The 25,617-nt window shown below is 43.5% G+C and overlaps 1 protein-coding gene across 1 annotated transcript in view; it reads right to left on the minus strand.

The window, feature by feature from the left end:
* Positions 1 to 20,003: 20,003 nt before the first annotated feature.
* LDLRAD3 (low density lipoprotein receptor class A domain containing 3) overlaps positions 20,004 to 25,617 on the minus strand; it is a 171,426-nt gene continuing 165,812 nt past the window's right edge. Inside the window, exons 5-6 of the mRNA XM_065403980.1 lie at positions 24,262 to 24,607; positions 20,004 to 20,265 (exon numbers count right to left, since the gene is read on the minus strand). Of these exons, the coding sequence (XP_065260052.1) occupies positions 20,004 to 20,265; positions 24,262 to 24,607 (608 nt within the window). The remainder of the gene's footprint in view (positions 20,266 to 24,261; positions 24,608 to 25,617) is intronic.

Raw genomic sequence — 25,617 nt, forward strand, 5'->3', positions numbered from 1 at the left:
ATTGAAATACGGGAATTTAATTAAGGGGACAGAGGTGGCCATTCCTACTGGGCTGTTTGCCTGTGGCTGAAAATAAATCCTTCTCTGCAGTTAGCCAAGCGGGGTGTGTGTGTGTGTGTGTGTGTATCATTGGCGCTGAGCTTTTCGTGTTTGGCTAGCAGGGATCGTCCCTGATACCAGCCACACGGTGGGGGGGAGGGATAAAGCGATCGTCCCAGAGAATTGGGGGGGAGGGGTGTTAGTTTGGTTTCTGCTGCTGCACCTTAACAGGAAAACCACAGCACTCAACGGGCTTTGCTTGGTATGTGGGAAAGGAGGGCGCTGCTTTAAGGCTGCAGAAGCCGAAAGACAGTGGCTTACCATGGCCGCATGCAAGCCGAATTATGTTGCCTGGACCTGCGTCTGTGATCTCTAACACCAAAGCCGCAGGCACTCAATATTAAGATGCAAAATGCGACCTTGTACCAAAATCACATGTGCTATGTAATGTGAATAGTGTTGTTCACCGTGAAAGAGTATAAGCATTGTTCTGTAAAATGTATCTTTTTAAATACTTCTCTCCCTTTTTTCCCTCCCTTCCTCCCACAGCTGCAAATTTTTCAAGCCTCCCTCCTCCATCCCGAAGGCTATCTCAGATAAGGCGGCTAAAAAAAAGGACGCGAGATGAAATGTTCTCTGAAATCATGGGATCCACCCGCAATGAAAGAGCTCATCTGAATGAGTGGAAGGACACGGCATCAAAGTACAGGAAAGTTGCCAGTGAATGTGAGGCCATGAGGGACGCTCGAGATGAGAGATAGCAGGCTGCAACGCTGGGGCTGCTGAGTGATCAAACGGACATGCTCTGGCATCTGGTGGAGCTTCAGGAAAGGCAGCAGGATCACAGAGTGCCGCTGCAGCCGCTGTATAACCTCCCTCCCCCCTCACCATGTTCCATAACCTCCTCACCCAGATGTATAAGAACGCGGGGGGGGGGGGGAGCTCTGTGCACCCTCCCACTCCACCCCAGTGGACAACTCAAGCAAAAGGCTGTCATTACTTTGAACTTTTTTAGTGGCCTTTTCCTTCCCTCCTATCCTCCTCCCAAACTCCACCCAGGCTACCTTGTCAGTTCTCTCCCTACGTTTATAATCAATTAATAAAGAATACATGATTTTTAAACGATAGTGACTTTATTTCCTTTGAAAGCAAGTTGTGATCGAAGGGGGGAGGGTGGTTTGCTTACAGGGAATGAGTCAATCAAGGGGGCGGGTTTTCAACAAACAGAACTTTCACACCGTAGCCTGGCCAGTCATGAAACTGGTTTTCAAAGCTTCTCTGATGCGCAGCGCTTCCTGGTGTGCTCTTCTAATCACCCTGGTGTCTGGCTGCGCATAATCAGCGGCCAGGTGATTTGCCTCAGCCTCCCACCCTGCCATAAAGGTCTCCCCCTTACTCTCACAGAAATTGTGGAGCACACAGCAAGCAGCAATAACAATGGGAATATTGGTTTGACTGAGGTCTGAGCGAGTCAGTAACGTGCGCCAGCGACCCTTTAAATGTCCAAATGCACATTCTACCACCATTCTGCACTTGCTCAGCCTGTAGTTGAACAGCTCCTGACTACTGTCCAGGCTGCCTATGTATGGCTTCATGAGCCATGGCATTAAGGGGTAGGCTGAGTCCCCAAGGATAACCATAGGCATTTCAACATCCCCAATGGTTATTTTCTGTTCTGGGAAGTAAATCCCTTGCTGCAGCCATTTAAACAGATTAGTGTTCCTGAAGATGCGAGTGTCATGAACCCTTCCCGGCCATCCAATGTTGATGTTGGTGAAACATCCCTTGTGATCCACCAGTGCTTGCAGCACCATTGAAAAGTACCCCTTGCGGTTTATGTACTGGCTGCCCTGGTGCTCCGGTGCCAAGATAGGGATATGGGTTCCATCTATCGCCCCATCACAGTTAGGGAATCCCAATGCAGCAAAGCCATCCACTATGACCTGCACATTTCCCAGAGTCACTACCTTTGGTAGCAGCAGCTCAGTGATTGCTTTGGCTACTTGCATCACAGCAGCCCCCACAGTAGATTTGCCCACTCCAAATTGATTCCCGACTGAACGGTAGCTGTCTGACATTGCAAGCTTCCACAGGGCTATCGCCACTTGCTTCTCAACTGTGAGGGCTGCTCTCATCTTGGTATTCTGGCGCTTCAGGGCAGGGGAAAGCAAGTTATAAAGTTCCATGAAAGTGCCCTTACGCATGCGAAAGTTTCGCAGCCACTGGGAATCGTCCCACACCTGCAACACTATGCGGTCCCACCAGTCTGTGCTTGTTTCCCGGGCCCAGAATCGGTGTTCCATGGCTATAACCTGCCCCATTAACAGCATGATCTCCAAAGCGCCAGGGCCCGCGGTTTGATAGAATTCCATGTCCATGTCCTCATCACTCTCGTCACCGCGCTGCCGTAGCCTACTCCTCGTCGCCTGGTTTTGCAGGTTCTGGTTCAGCATAAACTGCACGATAACGCGCAAGGTGTTTACAATGTTCATGACTGCTGTTTTGAGCTGAGCGGGCTCCATGCTTGCTGCGGTATGGCGTCTGCACTGTTCACCTAGGAAAAAGGCGCGAAAAGGTTGTCTGCCGTTGCTTTCCCGGAGGGAGGGGGAGGATGTACCCAGAACCACCCGCGACAATGTATTTTTCCCCATCAAGCATTGAGATCTCAACCCAGAATTCCAATGGGCGGAGGAGATTGCGGGAACTATGGGATAGCTATGGGATAGCTACCCACAGTGCAATGCTCCGGAAGTCTACGCTAGCCTCAGTACATGACGCGCACTGACGAATTAATGTGCTTAGTGTGGCCTCATACACTCGACTTTATACAATCAGTTGCCAAAAATCGAATTCTGTAAATTCGGATTAATCCCGTAGTGTAGACATACCCTTAGTATTCTAGATCTCAAACAGTGAATTCAAACTCTTGATCTCTGTAACATAGGTATTCTATTGGACACAGGGGTGATGGGGGCCTAGAATTTAACACTTTGACCTCGTCCACCCTTAAGAATGACCTGAAGGTATGTCTACACTCTGATAAAAGACACATAGCACAGCAGTGGCTGACCCAGGTCAGCTGACTCAGGTCACAGGGCTATAAAATTGCAGTGAAGATGTTTGGGCTTGTCCCCGCAAGTCCAAGTCAGCGGACCACGGGTCTTTTATTGCAATGCAGACATACCTAGAGAGCTGTAGCTATGGCAACCCCTGGTGTAGTCTCAGCTAGGTCAACAGAATTCTTCCATGGCCCTAGCCTCTTGGGGAGGTAGATTACCTACAGCAACAGAAACAAACCTTCCATTGCTGTAGGAAACATCTACACTGTGGCACCATAGTGCCATCGCTGTTCCACTGTAGTGCCTGTAGCCTTAGGATGCCGAGAACTATACAGGCGAGTCTCATCTTACGCGGGGGACCGTTCCGCGGTTAGCGCGTGAACGCTAAAGTGAAAGTGAAAGTGAAAACCGCGTATAGTCAAAATTACATTGAATTGAATGGTAGGCGGAATTGCCCGCACTACACGTACAGTATTAAAATTGTTATTTTTCTCTTTTTTTTTGTTTTTGCCGACTGCGTAAAGCTGAAATTGCGCATGTTAAATGCGCATAAGATGCGACAGACCTGTATTCCTTATGAGAATTCTATAGCAAGGGACTGAGGACCCAAATACCTTTTCCCTCATTCATCTCCCCTCCCATTAACAAAAGAAAAACTCTCCCACTTGCATCTCATCTGAAAGTTGTCACTTCTCTCCGCATATGGCCCTCTTACACCATGCTGGAGCCTTGGTTCAGCATCCACCCCAGTGGAAGAATGTGACTTAATGAAATCCCGACATAATTTCCTGCAGCATTCTGGATTTTATTTGGAGGTCTCCCATCCAAATGAATAGTAGCCATCTTAGTTTAGCCTATGTCTTCACTGTAAAAGAGGGGTGTGTCTACATGGGAGATAGCTCTCTCTGTAAAAATCTTAGTGGAGACAAGGCATAAGTAGTTTTAATCTTGATGTCAAGGGAAACCTAGGGTGGGAAGAGGTCTCGTAGCATTGACTTTGACTAGCTACAGTGAGGTAAAAGCTACCAGTGTCTTTTCTCCGCTAGAATTTTACAGTGAGAGATATGTCTCATTGTTAAATCACACCTATTTTTTGCAGTGAAGGCATACACCCCATTATACTAACCCTATCGCACGCTAATGCTGTCGTCTAAAGAATGTATTCCTCTACATGATGTGATTACACCTAGTCCATTTTGGAAACTGAGCTCTTCTCTGCTTACTTTATTAGATTAATATAAAAATGCCATTGGCCTGATGGCAGGCTATTCTTAATAATGATTAATGGTTGCGACTTAAGCTTGATTAATGAACTGAGGGGTTAACATGAGCACTTCAGTGACTGAGACTGTCAGAGGACATTAGGGGAAACACCCGTCATCTCACCAAATTCTTGTGTCTACTTACTTTTTAAACAGAACATATTTTGGACACTATTAAAATAATTGGTCTAATTAATTTTTAATGTTTCTTCTTCTGCAGGCCATGAAGTTTCCTTCCTCCGGTCATCTTCATCTTGGGAAATTAGTTCCTAAATTCTTATTAATTCTCCACTTGCAATCTTTAATGGCCTCAGAACTTACAAAGTATTTCATTCATCTGGAGACTGCCGGACCTGAGTGTGCAGGTTCCCTCCCTCTCCCGCCCCACTTTTCTTCTTCCCCGGAGTGGAGATAAGAATGCACATATTCTAAAAGCAGAGGTAAGATGAAAGGAAGCCTGCTTCAGATCAGATACTGCTGCCATTCCATCTAATTAACTTCACCTGAATTTTCAAAGGAAGAAGAAAAAAACATCCAAAAATAATTTCAATCCAATCTCTTCCCCACCTTTTAGTCATCTTGTTCCTGATACTCATTTATGTGGTAGGCAGGGACGTTTTAATCACGCCACGCTTCAAAGAGCTGACAGCATGAAAGTGGTCACGTTGCCCTTTTCCCCTGGAGTTCCCTGACATTTTGGGCTACTTACTATGATCACGGTCAAAGTTACATTTTCTCCTCCCTTTCTTTAGTGGTGTAAGCAAGAAGTCTTGTCTTTAAAAATGTGATAGTTGTTACTGCAGCCCCAGTAACCCAACTCTGCCCCTTTATGCACTTCCATGGCAGCCCTGCCCATACATCATCATTACTTAAAACTTTACCACTTTCCAAATATTAAGGTCCCTACTATACACACTTGTATACACTTTGAAATTTACCAGAATAGCTATTCCAGAATAACTCCCTCTCTGGACACTCATTTCAGAATAAGAATCCCCACGTGGGCAGTTATTCCAGAATAGCTAATAAGGTAAATTTCCAAAGTGTAGATAAGCCCTAAAGCTAAAACAGACAAACAGGCAGAAGTTAGGCGAAGGGAAACAATAGGCAAATTTGCCTCAGCCTCGCTATTGTTCTGCCAGTGCCTTAATCTCTACCATCTTTATAGAAAAAATGAGAATTTGAAATAGAATCACCTATAGGTTCAGACTTTGCTCTTCATTTGTTCGTGACTGGAAAGCATCATAAATAATCCACCTCCCCAAATACTAGTGGACATTTGTTATGAATGGGTATATGAGTGAGGCAGTGCCATCCAGTGAATAAGGAACTAGCCTGGGAATCTGAGTTCCGTTCCCAGATCTGACAGTGGGTTGCTGTGTGACCTTGGGCACGGTTCTCTCTGTGATTCAGTTTCCCCATTTGCAAAAGAAGGCAAAGGATAACTATACCTTTTGTGGAAAAATTGGAATGTGGTCCGAGAAGAGTCACAAGAATGATTTGTGGCCTAAAAATAAGCCTTGTACTGACAGGCCAAAGGAGCTCAGTCTATTCAGTTTATTAAAGAGAAGGCTGTGAAGTAATACAACCACAATCTTTAATTACTTACAAAGTGGGAGGATGTTGGATACTAGAGGATGCTCTAACCTAGCCAACAAAGGCATAACATCCAGTGGCTGGAAATTCCAGGCAAAGTTCAAACTGGAAACACAATGCACATTTTAAAAAGCAAGTAATCCACCGTTGAAACAGATTACAAAGGGATGTGGTAAATTCCCCACCCACTGGAAGTTTTAAAATCAAGATTTCATGTCTTTCTAAAAGATACATTTGTCATTCCCACAAATTGTTGGGTTTGATGCAAGGATCACTAGCTGATCTCTGTAGCCTGTCTGATGTAGGAGGCTGGACTAGATGAGCATAATGGCCCCTTCTGGCTCTACAGTCTATCAGTCTATGAATAAGGATATTTAATTCAAAGTTTGTTCCTAAAAGCAACCTCTTCCTAATGAAACATGGTTCACTTATTGTTTTGTCCTGCTTAAAACATACAATCAAATATACCAGCATGGTGTTAACTACGTGGAGTTTCAGAACTCCTGTAATAAATACTGCAGTGCTAGCCTGTCTGATTAGCACAGAAAACTTGGGAAAGCAACGGTGTTTCTGTAATCCTAAGGCACAGGCCTGGGCTGGAAGGCAACACATAGAGGAAGTGGGGAAAAATGAGGGCTGGGGGCCCCTCAATGCTGCAGAGTATAGTTAAGTGCAGGAATGAGTAGAACTTGGGGTGATGGGGAAAGTCATACTGTAGAACATGTACGAGCTAGGGAACAGAGCATAGTTGGGAAGGTGGGAGTCGGCACAGCAAAGAATTAATTATCAGTCCTTTGCATTAGCTTTTCCGTCCTTTAAGATTTCTTTTTGTGAACTTCCTTCATTTTCTTTTCCTTTGTGCATCTTTTTCTTATTGTGGAGGCTGGAGCTTCCTAAAGTTTCACCAGAACACGAATGTGATGCAAAAAACCTGATGCTACATCACGCATAGATCCAGATTGGGTAAAACTAAAACTGTTTTGTCTTTTACTAAATATTTGTATGGAGAAAAGTTGAATAAAAGAAACTGACATATGAAAGAAATGTTTAGGAGCACAAACAATCACCAAGCAAAACAATGAATGAACACATTTCCAGCAAGACCTAAGATCAGTTAGGTAAATATGGTTGAGCAGACTGGCAATTTCCCACATATAAATTCAGATATGAATTTAATTAACGCACCATTGTATGATATATATCCTGCAAGGTTGCATTCCATATGTTTTATGGAAATATGCTAACGAGTGTGACTATAATGTAACTGGAATATGCTTCATACAAAAGATCTCTTGTAAGGTATCATTACAAAGCTTATTATCTACTGAGTGTGTTCATCCTATTTCTATGTATGTATCCTTCTTGTATCTAAATCTAGAAATATGAAGTATTACTCTGAAGTCCTATTGTATGCAAAGTGTGGGCGATTAATGATGGTTTGGAATCTTGATGGCTCCCATAGATCAGGACAATTGGTTGTAAATGGCTCTGTTTACTTGTAAGCCTTCCTGTATGCTGGGTGCCAGCCAGTGAAATCTCACAGGACATGTGAACATGTCACGTGATGCTGGAATCCATCTTAAACCTGGTGCTTTTCCATTTAGAAGGAAGGGTGGAAACCCAGAGAGAGACAAAGGATTCCCGCCTTGTGCCAAAGATATAAAAGGGGCTGGAACTGAACAAAGGAGGCTGACAGTAATGAGAAATCCCCAGGTTACCACCTGAGCTGGAAGTAACAAGGTCTGTACCAGGGGAAAGGATTGGGCCCAGAATAGGAAAGAGTCTAGTCTGTGAAAGAAGCTTATTGGAACATCTCTGAGGGTGAGACTTACCTGTATTCAGTTTCTTAATGCATTAGGCGTAGACCTGTGTGTTTTGTTTTATTCTGCTTGGTAACTTACTTTGTTCTGTCTGTTATTACTTGAAACCACTTAAATCCTACTTTTTATACTTAATAAAATAACTTTTATTTATTAATTAACCCAAAGTGATTAATACCTGGGGGAGCAAACAGCTGTGCATATCTCTCTATCAGTGTTATAGAGGGTGGACAGTTCATGAGTTTACCCTGTATAAGCTTTATACAGAGTAAAACGGATTTATTTGGTGTTTGGTTCCCATTGGGAGTTGGGTGTCTGGGTGCTGGAGAGAGGTGACCTGCGGAGCAGTTTTTGGTTAAAGCCTACAGCTTTGGGGGCGTGGTTCAGACCTGTATTGCAGCTGACTAGCGTGTCTGGCTCAACAAGGCAGGCTTCTGGAGTCCCAAGCCATCAGGGAAAATGGGCTCAGAGGTAATTTCAGCACATAAGGTGACAGTCCCAAGGGGTCTCTGTGTCCGAACCCGTCACATATCCTATCTGGATATCTAACATAGAACACCTTAGAAAGAGAATGTTTGAGTTGACTCCACTATTTCCAAAGCATGGCATTATCCAAATCCATTTGGGATAATTCACTGGTTACACTAACTCCTCCACCCTGCTTATAATGGTGGGCATGTTAGTAAACACAGAGAAGTACACTGCTTGTCTTTGCAGTATAATTGTATAAACAAAACCTGCAATAGAACAGCCAAAATATTGACAGCATTTACGTAGCTTGTGAATGCATGAAACATTGCCAGTGCTGTAGAATTCACTCCTGGTTATAACAGGTAGAATTGCAAAAGCTAGAAAGAGAAGACTAACTAAAGATGGGATAAATTGCTCCCAAATAGACCACTGTATGGGAGAGGCAGCGGTCCCAATATCCAGTTTATCTTCCTTCTTTAATTGCTTCCCCATTGTGAATTGGATCTCTATTGTCTCAGTTGGCAGCTACAGTTCTGTATCTATATTGTGAACTAAAACAAGGAACAGCAGCACACAGGCACAGCTGCAAAAGGAACACAATTCTCTCCGGAATATATTAGACAAACACACACGTTAATACACTGCATATCAAGAGTTCAGCAACAACAGAGCACATAATTAATCTGCAGTGTGTGAAAAGTCTCTGTACCATTCGTATACCTCCATGCGTGGTTAGTCCAAAACCACTAAAGAATTATATCAATATAAATTAAGCTACCTTAGAATTTTTCTTCCATGTCTATAGAAGCAGGGAATATTTGAGATGCTTTGTTAGACAAACAGCATTTTCTAGTCTCTCTATGTCACAAACAAACTGGTAGAAAATAAATCTACACTGTCAAATAAAGCGGCATCTTTCTTCATCACTCTAACTGCAATGTGTTTGTTCGTGTCAAGGAAACAGCAGGTATTCACAATTAAATGCAACAGACAATTCATTCACTGGATAAAGAATGATGTGGCATCTCAAAAGTGAGCCATTTTGGGTGGAAAGGGACTATAACACATGCTGTTATTACACTGAGTAACAGGTTGCTGTAACTTCATTTTTAGAGATCAGTCACACACAGGAAGGATTTATAGGTTGCAGTATCAAGCAAAGGGATATGGAGCTCTATGCCTCAAGGTCACTGCTTGGAATCCACCTTTGGTCAGTTGCTAGTAAAAGGAGTTACCCCTACAATGGTTCTCGGGTCAAATGTGAGAAGCGTTGGTTGTCTCAGACCTATTTTCAGAAACTAGATGTCCACATCCTAGAACAGCACCAATACAGGTAGCCCTCATTGACCCCTTTTCGTCCATCTCAGCAAAAGTGCCAAGGATTGAATGAGCCACAGAAATCTTTCCTTCCCAATGGTGGTCCTATTGTAATAATTGGGTCTACACATTTACCCTAAATGTAAGCTCAACTGTAAAAAGTACATGAGAGTGCATAAAATGTCACAGTAGCCTATAACAACAAATGTTGATGGGATAAGGTATGAAAAGGAGACACAGAGTGAATTAATCCAAACAAAAAGACCTACTGATATAATTCAAGAATTGTGTTAAGATCATGCCTGGTAAATAAGCATGGGACCAGAAATCAGTGAACCAATATTGGCATGTCAGAAATTAGGCCTAATTGGTGGACAAAATAATGATGGGATAGGCTATTCCATCTGCCATTCCACTTGTGGGTCCTTAAAGAGACTTTGGGGAGCAAAATTGGCTACTGGAGTGAGCAGCCACCCCCACCATCTCCTGGGACCCCGGGCCTTTCTCCTCCTGATTCTGAGAGACGTCCTGACCAGGCTGGGCCAGAGAAAGGGACCCAGATGACACCACCCTTCTCCAGCTGAATCCCAAACACAACCTGCAATGAAACAGGATTAGATTTAAACAACAACAGCTCTAGCCCATCTCAGCCACTTTCTCCCCCCGCAGGACAGTTATTACCATCTTTGATACCATCTAAGAGATTGTTAAACATGGGAGTTTTTTCTTCTAAACGCTCTCCAGCTAAAGGGAAAAAGGGATGTTGCTAAAATGAAAAGCCTTACGCTTTTTCCTTCTTGTCTTTATCTTTAATAAAAGGCTAAAAGGATTTTTAACAGTGTGTTTGCCATGGTACTAAACAGGCTGAGGTCTCTGTATACCATACTCCAAACTTTGTTTAACACTGTTTAATGTTGGACAGGGACTGGGTTACGTTAACACCTTTGGTCCATTTATTCCAGCGAAACAGTCCTCCAGGTCAGGTGTAAGGGACATTGATGAGGATGGGTGGAGCAGCTTTCACTGCTGCCGTCTAGGCTGAGCTGTGTGGATAAAATGGGGATTTTCACTCTCTAAGGATGTCAATCCAGCACTTTCCCCAGGTACTGAATGCAATAACCGCGCCCTTCCCCCCCCCCCCCCCCCACACCCTGGATTTTGTTTTGAAGAGGACGCTTAATAAAGGGCTGTGAATTTTCTTACCAAGATGCCTTTACTTCAATTACATGTAATCAATAAATCACCTTTCTGGACTGTAGTGCATCATATCTAGGAGGACCTTTCACTTCTCTGACTGACCGATAATCTAAACTGAATGATCAGGAAGCTGCATACCCTCAATATGGAAAGAGACACCACCTGCAGAGATTGTTGCCGAACATTAATTTTTATGCCTTAAAATGTAAACACTGGTTCTCCACTTGTAAGGTAACTCCCTTCCCTTCATGTGCCAGTATATCTATGCTTGTATCTGTAATTTTCACTCCATGCATCTGAAGAAGTGGGTTTTTTTACCCCTGAAAGCTTATGCCCAAATAAATCTGTTAGTCTTTAAGGTACCACTGGACTCCTTGTTGTTTTTGTGGATACAGACTAACATGGCTACCCCTCTAATACCAGTCTTTTGCTATGTGTTTCTATAGCCACCCAGCACAATTAGGCACTGATCTTGATTGAGGCCTCTGGGGTGTTACTACAATACAAACAACAATAAATAATAATGACAAAACTATGACTTGCTTCAGACGCCCGGTTGTAAAATGAAGCATAGATCAAAAAGACGATGTAGAAAGACAAAAATAAGCAAAACAATGTTCATTTATATATATTAAAAAAAACTATATTACTTTTTTTTTTTTTTTACAAAAAAGTTTAGAAAGGTCAACATTTAACAACAAATATGTTTAACAGAGTTAACAATGTTTAACAATAGCAACAAGAGAACATGAAATGAGACTGAAAAATTAGGCTACATCTGACAGAATACAAGCAAGAATGACACAGACTTCACACTATGGAGGACAAACTGGTCGGAGTTTTTACACAGTTGACAAGTGAAACTAACTTTATTAAAGAATATAGAATACATTTTAAAATTTCCAGTTTATAGTAACAAACTTGGTGTGGTTTCAATTTGCAACTTCTTTTGTAGGTTCTCATGTAAAATCTTGATTACAGAAGTAAAAGCAAGATCAAAACCAGGGGGAACAGGATGGAAACTAAGGCCACAACCCTGCAATTGGATGTATGATCCTCACACCTCTCTGAAAGTCACCTATCTGATTGCATGATCTGGGTCTAGCATTATATTCAGAAATCATTTACAATGGTAAAATATGCAGCAAGATTCTGTTTCACAAACAAAAAAGGATAGTCCTCCTAATTTACTCAAGGGTAGTACATGCAATACAGCTTCTGTCTGGCATTAGTTAAAAATTAGTGTTTGCCATATGCTCACCACTTCAAAACTACAGCATTAGTTCCTCCTTTATATTTAAATATTCATTAATAATTGCATTCAGAATAAAAAATGTCCCTCTGCTCTTTTCATTAGTAATAATTTCCCCTTATCTGCTGAAGCCATTTGTCTTTTCTAAGATGTCTAAAAGTAAAGAGCCCAAGATCATCATGCTGCAGTATTAATTCAAATGGGAATCCTCTCCTTTCCCCCCCCCCCCCAACTTCTAAATCCATCACAAGGGCCCCATGTGCTGTATCTAAGTACAATGTTGTAAATAAAACTGATCTGACTGAAAAGGAGACAAAGAACTAAGCCAGTTATTTAGAATCCCGATGCAATCGGTGCTGTTGTGTGTTTCAGCATAGATAAGAATGGAGAAAGTTATTCCTAGACACCCTTTTAAAAACACTACTCTAGTTTTCCATTAGCACAACAACCAGAGGTTAATTGTAATTTGTTTTATATCTTACTTCAGATTATTATAAATATATCCAATCACAGGCTAAATTTCAAGGTGCTGTATCTGCAGCACCTAGTGACTTCAATGGGGCTTGTTGATGCTCAGAACTTCTGAAATACATGCCCTCCAAGCCCAAACCCTGCTTCCATTGGGCCCATTCTGATCCTCTACTCCTCAAGTGGTTCCACTGAAATAAATGACATTATTCTAATACTCTAATTGCTCTGAGTAGACCCATTGAGACTAGTACCACAGTACCAATGGATCTACTCCAGGGGTCGGCAACGTTCGGCACGCGGCTCGCCAGGGTAAGCACCCTAGCGGGCCGGGCCAGTTTATTTACCTGCTGACGCGGCAGGTTCGGCCGATCGCGGACCCCACTGGCTGCGGTTCACTGTCCCGGGCCAATGGGGGCAGCGGGAAGCCGCGGCCAGCACATCCCTCGGCCCGTGCCGCTTCCCGCCGCCCCCATTGGCCCGGGACGGTGAACCACGGCCAGTGGGGGCCGCGATCGGCCGAACCTGCCGCGTCAGCAGGTAAATAAACTGGCCCAGCCTGCTAGGGTGCTTACCCTGGCGAGCCGCATGCCGAACGTTGCCGACCCCTGATCTACTCAATGCAAGTAAGATGATCAGATTTGGGCCCCATAGCAAAATCCCCATAGTCTTTAGTCATGCAAGATCAGGCCTTAAAGAGCTGTTCATTTGTTCTGGTGCAACATGTAACCAAAAGCTCCTTGAGTATGGACACCAAGGTTTAGAGTCAAGAATAGCTGCAAAGTAGATCATAGTAAAGTCCAGTTTTATTGGGCATGTAGAGAAAAATTTCTTTCACATGGTGCTGCATAACTGTTTTCAACTTCAGCTTTACATGCTGAACTGATCAAGAAGCTTCAGATTTCAATTTCATCAATGCCACAGTTGCTACCACCCCTTCTAAAAAGATCACTGAATTATGCACTGTAGTAACACTTCTGGAAGGTGTCACATTACAGATAATTCCTGTGAAATACTATAGCATTTTCTAAATAAGGGGTGGTTAGCAAACTCATTCTTAGCACTATGAAAATGTGTAACGGCAAAACTTCTTACTTCACTTTTTAGTGTTGTTTCCTAGGATGAAGTGCTGAGGTTTCAGGACGCCTCAAAATTCATTAGTTCCCATACTGTAGAGTGTAACGCTACATTTCCACAAATAAAGGACCACCAAGATGGAGAAGAGATGTATTCCTAGCCCTGTATTCTTCAAGAATTTGATAAATAACCAAAAGTGCAACAATGCACAAACTGCTACCACACAGGTTAGTCTAATGTGTCTTGTTACCAAAAAAATTCCAACATTGAACTGGAAAGGCACAATCTCCTTTTACAACCCAATTTCAATGCCCAATCCCCACTTTTAAAACACTTTTTTCCTATACAGAGATAAATACACCCTTACCTGGAAGGGAAGCAAACACACACCACTAGAATGCATTCTTTTTAAAAAAAAAAGTCCACATGGATCAACTTCAATTCAAATTTACATGAATATACACACCCTGAAAGAATATCTTACTTATATATGACAGTGACTGATACAGTGGGACGAAGGAGCAGATGACATGATGTCCACTTGGTACGTGCGCCCTGGCAATAGGAGACAGTGCTTCCAAGGCATGGCTGTTTGTACATGCTTCTGATGTCTGGGAGTACCTATTCGCACATGCTGAAATTCAGCCCATGCAGAAGGCCTGCACAAGGGATATGTACCATGTAAATCCCACTTAAGCCCTATGGCTGAATTTCACCCAGTACCTTAGGGGACTGTTAAAAATATTACAATTATGTGGTGGAAAAATTATGAACCTTTGAATAATAATTTTTTAGAAATGTGGAGTAACATTTCAAATGCCAGTGATATGAATGGGGATAGGAAACACACAGATTAATTCCGATGCTCTATTATGTAGCACTTTAGTAAAAGGCTGTTCAAAGGAAAGGCAGCAGAGTCTCATGGTTACAGAACAGGTCTGGGAGACAGGAACTGAATTTAATCTCCAGTTTTGCCAATTCAGTTTTGTGCCTCCATTTACTTATTTGTAAAATAAGGACTGGATATTAGCTACATGCCAAAGATAATATTTAGCTCTCTAGTGGGCTATAAGGACAGCACAGTTAGCTGCCCACTCAGCCTAGTGCAGGAGGGCATAACTACATTGCATGAGCTTCTACTAAAGGTGAATCTGGCCCTATGTTTGTGTGATGTACAAGTAGTTAATATTTAAGCAGCATTCCTCAGCTTTACAGTTCGGGATGGTGTGACCCGTAGAGCCCCTCAATGCCAATTGACAAAGAGTTCACTGTTCTGTAATAGCAACTCCTATCAGGCCTGACAAACACAACATTTAACACAATGCTGTCATCGTATTTATCTGTAAGGAAGGTCATGGGAGATATCAAATGAAAGCTTATATCCTACTGGTCATTGTGTGATGTATGTATGGATGATATTTAAAAAGTTGCATGCACTGAAAATATGTTTAAACTCTGTAACCAGGCAGGATTGATAAACAAGTCTTTCTTAGGGCACGTCTTCACTACCCGCCGGATAGCAATCGGTCTATTGGGGATCGACTTATCGCGTCTAGTGAAGACGCGATAAAATCGATCCCTGATCGCTCTGCCGTCGACTCCGGAAATCCACCGCGGCAAGAGGCTGCAGCGGAGTCGACGGCGGCGCGGCAGCGGTTGACTTGCCGCCGTCCTCACAGCCAGGTAAGTCGACCTAAAATACGCAACTTCAGCTACGCTATTCACGTAGCTGAAGTTGCGCATCTTAGGTCGACCCCCCGCTGTAGTGTAGACCTAGCCCTAGACAAAGGAATGTTGTTTTACCTTGTCTGCCTAGGTCGGCTATACACATTAAGCAGGATAAGCCAAATACAATGGGCGTTACACCTTTGCATGTCAGGTAAACAGGAGGCAACAGTTAACAGGAGGGTGAGAAAGCAGCATTCCATCAGCACCCTGGAGTTCAAAGCAGGGTCTGAACCGCACGGGGGTCATCCTGACTTTGGAAACGAAGACATTGAACTTCGGGGAACATAAGGAGAAGCAAAAGGACATTGTGTTACCCATTCCACTCAGGAACACCCTTTGCGGAGGAGAGGTGAGTCATGAAAAATCTGGATCCCGATTTGACTGAAAAATCAGCAAGCTCTGCAGAAAGTCTTTGAGGGTGAGAAACCATTTTAGCCAAAGGAGTCTAGACTGCTAACGTTAGGTTTAGTTTCTTAGAAGCATGTTATACTTTTGTTTTACTGGTAACCAATTCCGTTTCCACTATCTTTACTCAGTATCAATTAAATCTCTGGTCTTTATTAATAAACGTATCCTTTGTCATATTATAAATCCACCTCAATGCCATACATAAAATAAAATGCGACTCCTCAGCTAAATCAAACAGGCTGGTTTGTACATTGTCTCTTTGGAGATAATGAATCTGGTAATTTCTGAGAGTGCCCAGTGATGGGGACTGGATACTAGAGGGGAACACTCTTCAATGGGGCTTGGGGTGCACCTAATGTTAACCCGCGAGGTGAAGTAAAGGCTAGCAGAGCTTCTGAGGAGATTGTTTGGGGTGGCTAACAGATTGGAGTGACACCCAGTTTAGCACCAGCAAGTCTCTCTTGCACATAGACAGGGGGTAACAAAGTAACCAACGGTCCTGAGTGCCCCAAGAAAGATGGGCTGCGCAGGGACCATATGGAAATGCTGCTGATAATTAATTTGAGGGGCAAGCAGAGGTATCAGTGATGCTTTCTACTGCACCGTCTCACTTTTAAATCCACCCACATTTGTAGAATTCACCAACATTTTTGGCTCCAAGATACTACAGTGATAGGCACAGAACTGATGCCTATGATACATAGGTAAATGTAACACTGACAAATGCTCATTCATATGCATGCTGGGACCATAAACTAAATGAGTTTGCCCAAGATCAGTTTGGAGTTGTGCTCTGAAAACCTTAAGTTGTTTCACCCCTATTATTCCTATTTTATGCCTATGTGCACTGGCATAAATCTGGAGTAAGGCAATGGTGTATCAGGCTCTGTATGAAGAAACGGATACAACTATATTTCAGGGCTAATTTCTGTCTGGATATGAGAAAGGGCACTGTCATCTCTACTGTATATAAAAATAAACCATAGGAATATAGCGGCATTTAAAGTAGCAGCAACAGGGACAGCTTAGCCTTCTTCCTTCCACACCGACTCCCTGTACCTACAACACTGCTTTTCACAGTGGCATTTAAACACTATTTCACTTATGGTCCAAACATTTCAGATGGAAATATTCCAAGAATGGGAACATAAAATGGAAGAGAAATACTGGGCTGAATTAATGCCTTGTGTAATTCCACTGTGCTTTTGTTTTTATGCAGAAACTTAAATTTCAACCAGGGAAACTATGAATAATAGCAAACGTTGTAGAAAATAAATGGTTTTCCATATGTCACCAATATTTTTTAGTATGAAATTTAAGTATTGTTTCCAAAGATACCAGAAAGATATCTATGCCAGTGAAATACATTACATATATATGCACACACACCCATTTTATGTTATGTAAAAAGCCATATGTGTATACATGGATATACATTTTACAGGCAGTGCTGGCAGTATGCCTCTTATTATAGTTGCCTGATACTTTTCATTATAGGACCCTGTCTCCAGTTTGCTTATAGCTTTTCCAAACTTTAGACATTCGGGCTGAAGTTTTCCATGCCAGATATCTGCCAGTGACTGATTTTTATTTTTAATGTTTCAGCCAAAATGGTCCAGCACTTTCAGAGCACCAAATTAGGGAAAATATATTGTTTTGCCACATTAAAACAATTCTTACAACCATTTGGTTGAGAAGTTTTAGTGCCCTCATATGTTGGAGCAGGCATTTGAAACTTGTCAGAAAGTGGCCTTCATGTAAGGGATGTGCCTTTTGCTTTTCCTGTGGAAAAAACCATCCGAATGTGAAAACCTCAGTTCACTCAGAGACTTGTCATAGCTTCAAAGTTAAAATTTCCAAAGGTTTTGTTCACATTGAGCATGCTCCAGCCCAGGGATTGAGGGGTGTGGGAGAAGCAGGACCTGGCTGCTGCAGGTGGGGAGGTGGGGAGCAGAGAGGGGAAGGGGGGGCTGGGCATTGGAACTGAGAGCAGGGAGCCAGTTTCTTCTACACTATCAGTGAACCCCCTCCTGGAGCTCAGGCAGTGTGGAGAAGGGAGCCACCTGATTCAAATGCAGAGAGGACAAAAGCCAAACTGGATCAGGGAGGGAGACAGACGGGCTGGGCAAGGAGACAGGGAGCCAAGGCGAAGGTGGGGAAAACAGATCTGATGAGGACCTGAGGTGTGGGGGGAGAAATGGGATTGGCAGGGCAAAGAGACAGACAAGGAGCCAGGGAGAGGGGAAAGTCTGGAACAAAGAGCCGTGTACTGGGTGAGGAAAGGCTAAGATGGAGGAGGATCCTTGGCAGGGTGAAGAGAAACTGGATGAGCAGCCAGGAATGGAGGGGGGCGGGGAAACTGGGTCTGACAGCCAGGAGAGGGAGACTAGGACTGTTTGGGCATGAGAAGCCTGAGGAGTGGAGATTGGCATTGGCTAGGTGACGAGAATGCAACTGAGATTAGGAGCTTGGGTGGAGAAAAGACAAAACAGGGTCAGGTTGGAGACAATGGAACAAAAGACACTGCATGAGAGGAATTGGCAGAGGGGTTTGTAGCCACTAGAGGACACTCCCCTCAAGAGTTTGGAATGAAACTCACAGTTCCTGTGTCTCACCATCCCTCTGCTGTCAGCAAACATCTGTGAAACCCACTGGCAAAGTGTATCACATCCCCTGTTAGGATGACAACTTACTACTGCTATCAGTTACTCCATTAGCTCAAGTGGCAGAAGTCTGTGCAGTGGATCTAAAGGTTCCAGCCCTGCTGATGACCTATGCTGGATGTTAATATGATGCTACATATTGGAATTTGTTTCTTCAGTTTGCTTTTTAAAAAAACCTATGAAATTGCACACAAAAAATTACATTAAAAACATTAAGCTTGCTAATCAAGTACTCAAAAGTTAGGGCATGCCAGAATTAAGGTTGTATGCACAACTTTAGTTTGGAGTCTTTGGGCATATGCATTAGGGTACAGTCTTAAACTACATGATCACACACTATTTTTTCTATAGGACCCCTGACTCATTCAGTGCACAGGATGCACTTGCTTTGGGGATAAATCAGGGTTGTGTAGTAAAAGCGACTGGCCTGTAGGACTCCTGCCTCATTTACTGCAGAAGCTGGAAGGTGTGTAGTGGATGAAGCAGGTGACTGCAGAAGAGAAAGGATGGTCTTATGGTTACAGCAGTTGAAAGTTGCCCTGGAAAACTGAAATTCTATCTCCCTTTGCCACGGAGTTCCTATGTGACACTGGGCACTTAAACCAAACTTTTCAGAGGTGACCACTTACTGTGTGTTCCTCAGTTTTTGGGTGCCCGACTTGAGACTCTGGGGTCTGACCTGCAGGAGTGCCAAGCACTCACAGCTGCAACTGAAGACAATGGGAGGTATGTTTGAACATATAAAGTGCTATAGAATGGTAAGTGCTCTAAAAATCAGGTCCAAGGTGTCTCAAATTGGGCATCCAAAATTAGTGGACACTTTTGACCTTAATCTCTCTGTGCCTCATTTCCCATCTGTAAAATGGGGATACCCACCACTTCATCTCAGAGTTGTTGTGAAAATAACTTCATTAATGTTTGTGAAGCTTCTTAGATGCTATAATGATAAGTGCCACAGAAAAACCATGAGAAAATTAATAATTCTGCCTTCACAGCAGGGTTTGAATAGTGTGCAATAAATAAAGCCTAGAACCACAAATAGAACAATGAGGCTAAAACAAAATATTGAATAGCTGCTCACTAATGGAGCACAATCCACCCTGAGCACACCAAGAGGCAGGAATCCTGTGGAAAAAATTAGTGTGTGATCATGTAATTAAAGATTGTACCTTAATGCCCACAAAAAGGGGGTCAAATTAAGGTTGCCCAGGCAACCCGAATTCTGTCATTTCCTATATTTTGAGTGCTTGACTTGGTAACCTTAATGTTTTTTTTAAACAGTATTTTTGTGTGGAATACCTATAGATATTACACATGCACATATATATATACATATACAGTAAAGTACACCCTGAAATACATTAAATCACAAAGTCTTAAGTATTCAACAGATCTGAACTTGAATCCCAGACTTAACCCTTCCTCTATCAACTCTGGGCAGTTCAGATGTGAACCTGGATCTTCAGCTCATGGCTCTGGTCTTTGCCTATGATGAGCCCAAACACCAAAACAGAGCACCTGTAAAACTTGGGGAAGTTGGGATTTGGATTCAAATCAAATCCCATTCTGAACATCACAGCTCAGGCCCATCTCTGATGGTAACAAGCCACAGCAGACTAACCCATATACCCTTTTCAATTCCCCGGTCACATTTCTCTTTCAGCAACAGGACTGATCAGAGAGTCATTTTGCTCAGGTGTTCTCTCACAAAGCATTCTGTGATGGTCCATACTGTTACTGACACCTCTTGTCCGACTGCTGCCTGTGCTCAAGGGGCTTCCTGCCATTGGAGTGTCTGTGCTCACCAAGCTTCCTGTCCGAGATCGGTAAGGAGGGAGATCTGTCTGACTGGGGGATTCAGACTCTGAGCAGTAAGGGGGTGGAGGAAGATCAAACCAAGGGGGTCTGCTGCAAATACAAGAGAGTAACAAGGTTACTGAAGACAATGGTACGGGGGAAGTATAACGAGCTCCAGAATTGTGTTCTAACAGGTTACGAGTTTCCATCCCGACATGAGATAAAACAACAACAGTTCTATAGCAACATCTGAGGATCTCAAAGTGCTTTGCAAACATGTGGAAATTCATCCCTGTGCAGAGGGGCTAGCCCAAGGCCTATGCACCACCAACAGCAGGGATGTTAAACTTGTGTCCTGGTCAAGTTCCAATGGGGTAGTTACATTCTGCCTCCCTAAATTTTCTCTATTGTTTCACTTTTCACAGGGTAATCACTTCCTGCCCTAAAATGTTAAATACTGTGCACTGTTAAACAGCTGCCCTGGTTCACCCCAAAGATGGCTTCAACTCAGCAATGGGGTGAAAAGTTCCTGTATAACAATTACAGTTTAAGAGAGTGTTTAGGGATACTTCAGAATAAAGGGAGATATATACATTTTAGACTAGGGTTGCTGGTAGTTATCAGCCCAGGTTAATGGTGATGAAAATCTGGACAGCTGTTCAGATAGTTGGGCGGAGTCCAATTTCCAGTAGAAAGGTGTCACCACTACAAGTTACCACCACAACAGCAAACACTGCTGCCAGTGTCAGCAGAGAGACATGAAGGAGCATGAACACTGAATTATTCCCTAGACCCGAAAGGCATTGTTGAGGAACATTGGAAAGGCAGTGTGGGAACGCCTGCACTGCCATATCTGTTCTATTCATAAACAGATGACTTCAGGATCTAGAGCAGAGGTGGGCAAACTACGGGCCACGAGCCACATCCGGCCCGTGGGACCCTCTTGCCTGGCCCTTGAGCTCCTAGCCCGGGATGATCGCCCCTAGCCCCTCTCCTGCTGTTCACCCTCCCCTGCAGCTCAGCTCGCCCTGCTGCCGGCGCAATGCTCTGGGTGGCGGGGCTGCGAGCTCCTGGGGCAGCACAGCTGCACAGCCCGGCTTGACCCGGTGTTCTGTGCTGCACGGTGGCGACGGCATGGCTGGCTCCAGCCGGGCCAGCCACCGGTGCTCCAGGCAGCGCAGTAAGGGGGCAGGAAGCGGGGGGGTTGGATAGAGGGCAGGGGAGTTTAGGGTGGTGGTCAGGGGGCGGGGGTGTGGATAGGGGGCGGGGCGGTCAGAGGGCGGGGAACAGGGGTTGAACAGGGTCCCGGGTCCCGGTGGGGCTGTCAGGAATGAGAGGAGGGGTTGGATGGGGCCGTGGGGGCAAGCCAGGGGCGGGGGTTCCGGGGGCAGTCAGGGGACAGGGAGCGGAGGAGGGGGGGTGGATGGGGCAGGGGTCCCGGGAGGGCAGTCAGGGAACAGGGAACCCGGGCCACGACCCCCTCCCCTAACCAGTACTCCATACAATTTCTGAAACCCGATGCGGCCCTCAGACCAAAAAGTTTGCCCGCCCCTGCTCTAGAGCTTTCAGCTGGACATCATTTACAGGCACCGAATTCATTTATAAATTTACAAACAGAGGTGAAAAATCTGGGGCTGTGTATATGACTCTCTACAAATAAAGTCAATGGTGTTACTATGGAAAAAATAGGCAAAAAGTACTATTCAGAAAGGGCTACGGGCTTGTTGGAAAGAAACAGCATACTCAAATTCACATGTTTTTGGGGGGTTCACAGATATATATTGTGACGTTGCATGCCATATGCTTTATAAAAATATGCTTATGAATGTGAATATGATGTAACTGGAATATGCTTTATTCAAAAGGTCTCTTGTAGGGAGTCATTACAAAGCTTATAATCTACTGAGTGTGTTCATCCTATTTGTTTGCATGTATTATTTCTACATCTGAAGTTAGGAGAATAAGATATCAACTTGTATTACTGATGTAAACATATTAAGTGGAAGCCATTAAGGGTGCTTCAGAATCAATGAACTGTAAATGGCTCTGTTTACTTGCAACCCTTCCTGTGTAGGTGTGGGCCAGCCCACGAAAAATGGAGGCTGAGGTCTTACAGTGACATGTGACCATGTCACATGATGCTGGAATCCATCTTAAATCTGGGACTTTTCCATTTAGGAGGGGTGGGGACCCAGAGACACAAAAGATTCCCACCTTGTGCCAAGGCTATAAAAAGGGGTGGAACAGGACAGAGTCATGAGAAAGCTCCTGTTTACCACCTAAGATGTCTGCTGGAACTAACAAGGTCTGTACCAGGGGAAAGAATTGAGCCCAGACTAGGAAGGAGTCTAGTCTGTGAAAGAAGCTTATTGGAATATCTCTGAGGGCGAGCTATTATCTGTAATCAGTTTCTTAATGTATTAGGCTTTGACTTGCATGTTTTTGCTTTATTTTGCTTGGTGACTTACTTTGTTCTGTCTGTTATTACTTGAAACCACTTAAATCCTACTTTTTATACTTAATACAATCACTTTTGTTTATTAATGAACCCAGAGTAAGTGATTAATACAAGGGAGAGCAAACAGCTGTGCATATCTCTCTATTAGTGTTATAGAGGGCGGACAATTTATGAGTTTACCCTTTATAGGCTTTATCCAGAGTAAAACAGATTTATTTGGAGTTTGGATTCCACTGGGGGCTGGGTGTCTGGGGTCAGGTAACCTGCAGAGCTGTTTTCCCTTAAAGCCTGCAGCTTTGGGGGTGTGGCCCGGACCCTGGGTCTGTGTTGCAGCAGGCTAGTGTGTCTGGCTCAACAAGACAGGTTTCTTGGAAGTCCCAAGCTGGCAGGGAAAACGGGCTGAGAGGTAAGTTCAGCACATCAGGTGACAGTCCCAATGGGATCGCTGTGACCGAACCCGTCACGTATATATATATATTGTTTTTTTGAATTTCTAAATAAGTGCATAAGTCTTATTCGTCTAATACCTTTGGAAGCAGAGTAGTGCCATGTATCTGGGTTATTACACTTAATGCCTCTAGCACTGAAGACCTTGTGAGATACAATTTTTTAGATTTCATTTTGGCTAAGATGACAATTGATCTTTGGACAAATCCTGCAGCCCTTAATCAAGGGAGACTCATTGGGAGTGCTACAGGAGCTGGCCCTGTGTATTTAAACTATGAGCATCTGATATTTACTATGGAGCAATCTCAGGGTTTTCATATTTTGCTCCCAGATTGGCATGAAGTAACACTGCTGAAGTGATAGTTTTCTTCCATATTGCAGTCAACCCTGTAGAACCCCAAAGAGCCAGGGGGTACTGATTACTTGTGTGAAGAGCAGAAGTGACCTCAAAAGAGAAGTGTACTCAGGTGATGCCCCTTGAATCCTTAAATCTCTTTCATGCCACTGGGTGCAGAGAGACTTCTGGACTATTAATTCTGCACGTTAAGATGAAGCTGGGAGGGGGAACCTTTTTCCTGTGTACACAAAAGAGGCTGGCTGAATTTGTTCCCACGTAAGTGAACAATCAATAGTTACAGGTAGGCTTGGCAGAATTTGATTTTAAAATAATTTTGATGGATAATATCAATGTTTATTTAAGTATTTTTTTAAATTTCTATTTAAATTTTCACAGTTGCAGGAAATTATGGGGGGGGGGTCAGACAATGGAGGGGTCAGACAATTATTTAATGACAGCAGACAATGAGATTCAAAGAGTTGAAGTTTTTAACCATTAAAAAACAAATGGGCAGCATCACAGGTGAAAATATACAAAGTAAATATACTTAAATCAAACTCTAATAAGTTCTCTAGAAGCATATTTTCACTTTGCCTATCTGTATATTTCGATAATTTTTGTCAGTGTGTGGGTGTACGGTGAAAACGATATTTACCAATATAATTTAATCCTTCCAAACCTAATTATAGGTCATTATAGTATAGTACAATTATAGTATTAGAATACAGGGAATATTTGTACCCTGACAAATAAAACAATGAGCATAAATGCTACGATGAGAACACACAGGAAGCATGGTGACCCACAGAGTCTAGGAATTGCAACTGTTAGCATAACTTTGGGGAGACTTAATTCCCATACATACCTTTGGTCTAACACAGCCTCTGAATAGGATGGTGGAGAATCCAGATCCAGTGGCCTGTGGCAGGTCTGGTTGGACATGTACTGAACTCCATTGTTGACATTGTAGGTGACGCTGCAATGGTGTGGATGATCAAGGACCACCAGCCGGGACAGGAGGACAGGGTGCTGCAGCCGATGCACAGGCAGGGTCATGAGGTTGTTGCGTTTTCGTTGGTGGTGCAAAACCAAGGCGAGGAAGGCCACCACCAGCACAAAGATAACTGAGCTGCCAATTATAGCATAGGTGATGCTGGGATAATATAGCAGTTGGTTCTCTGAGGTCACATAATCTTGGCCACTGCCAGTTTCTGCAAGACACACAAAAGAAGGGGGAAAGCTTGAGATTTTTCTCAGCGAAGAATTTGGTGCTTGTCATCAGCTGCATTTTCTGCTAATGTACCATTTGATATGCTGCCTGACTGGCTTCCAAATGAATTTTCTTCCTTCCTTAGAACTGTGGAAAACTAGCTTATTGAAAACATGCATGCACAAAACAGATATTGGCTGACAGAATCACTCAGACCTCCTCGGATGCACAGATGTGCTCATGCACTAGAAGGAGATAGCAAACCAACTGGAAAGAGGAAATACACTATACATCGGAGACTGCCTTGGAATCATTCACTTTGTTACAGTGCACATGCTTTTGTTATCAACTCCACACCTGCACCTAACCAATACAGCAGATTTTTCAGGGTTAAGGTGAGGACTGTGTGCGGACATGTAGGTACAGTACTTTGAAAGTGTATTCAGCAAAAAGTGTGAACTGAATCAGACAGATTAGAGATGGAAAAGGCCTATTATTAATGTTAAATAAACAACAACCTTCCATAGCACTGTATGAAGCACATGCATCCGATGAAGTGGGCTGTAGCCCACGAAAGCTTATGCTCAAATAAATTTGTTAGTCTCTAAGGTGCCACAAGTACTCCTGTTCTTCTTCCACAGCACTGTAAGTTTACGTGGTGCTTTACAAATAGTAACCAGATTCTCTGTCCCTGATCAAGTTGGCAAGAGCAAAACGGGACAAATGGCCACTTCTGCCAAAGAAGTCGGGACAGCCGTGACAGGGTTTAAAAAAGGGACTGTCCCAGCCAAAATGGGACGTATGGTCACCCTAAACACTATTGTTATTTGTATTATAGTAGTGCCTAGAGGCACCAGTCTTGCTTGGGGCCCCATTGTTCTGGGCACTATAGAAATGCATCCTAAGAGACCATCCCTGTTCTGAAGATCTTACAATCCAAATAAACACAGTTGGGAAGGAAACAGAGGCTCAAAGAAGTGAAGTGACTTGTCCAAGGTCAGCAGCAGAGGC

Source organism: Emys orbicularis, chromosome 4, assembly GCF_028017835.1.
Source record: "Emys orbicularis isolate rEmyOrb1 chromosome 4, rEmyOrb1.hap1, whole genome shotgun sequence".
Classification (NCBI taxonomy): domain Eukaryota; kingdom Metazoa; phylum Chordata; order Testudines; family Emydidae; genus Emys; species Emys orbicularis.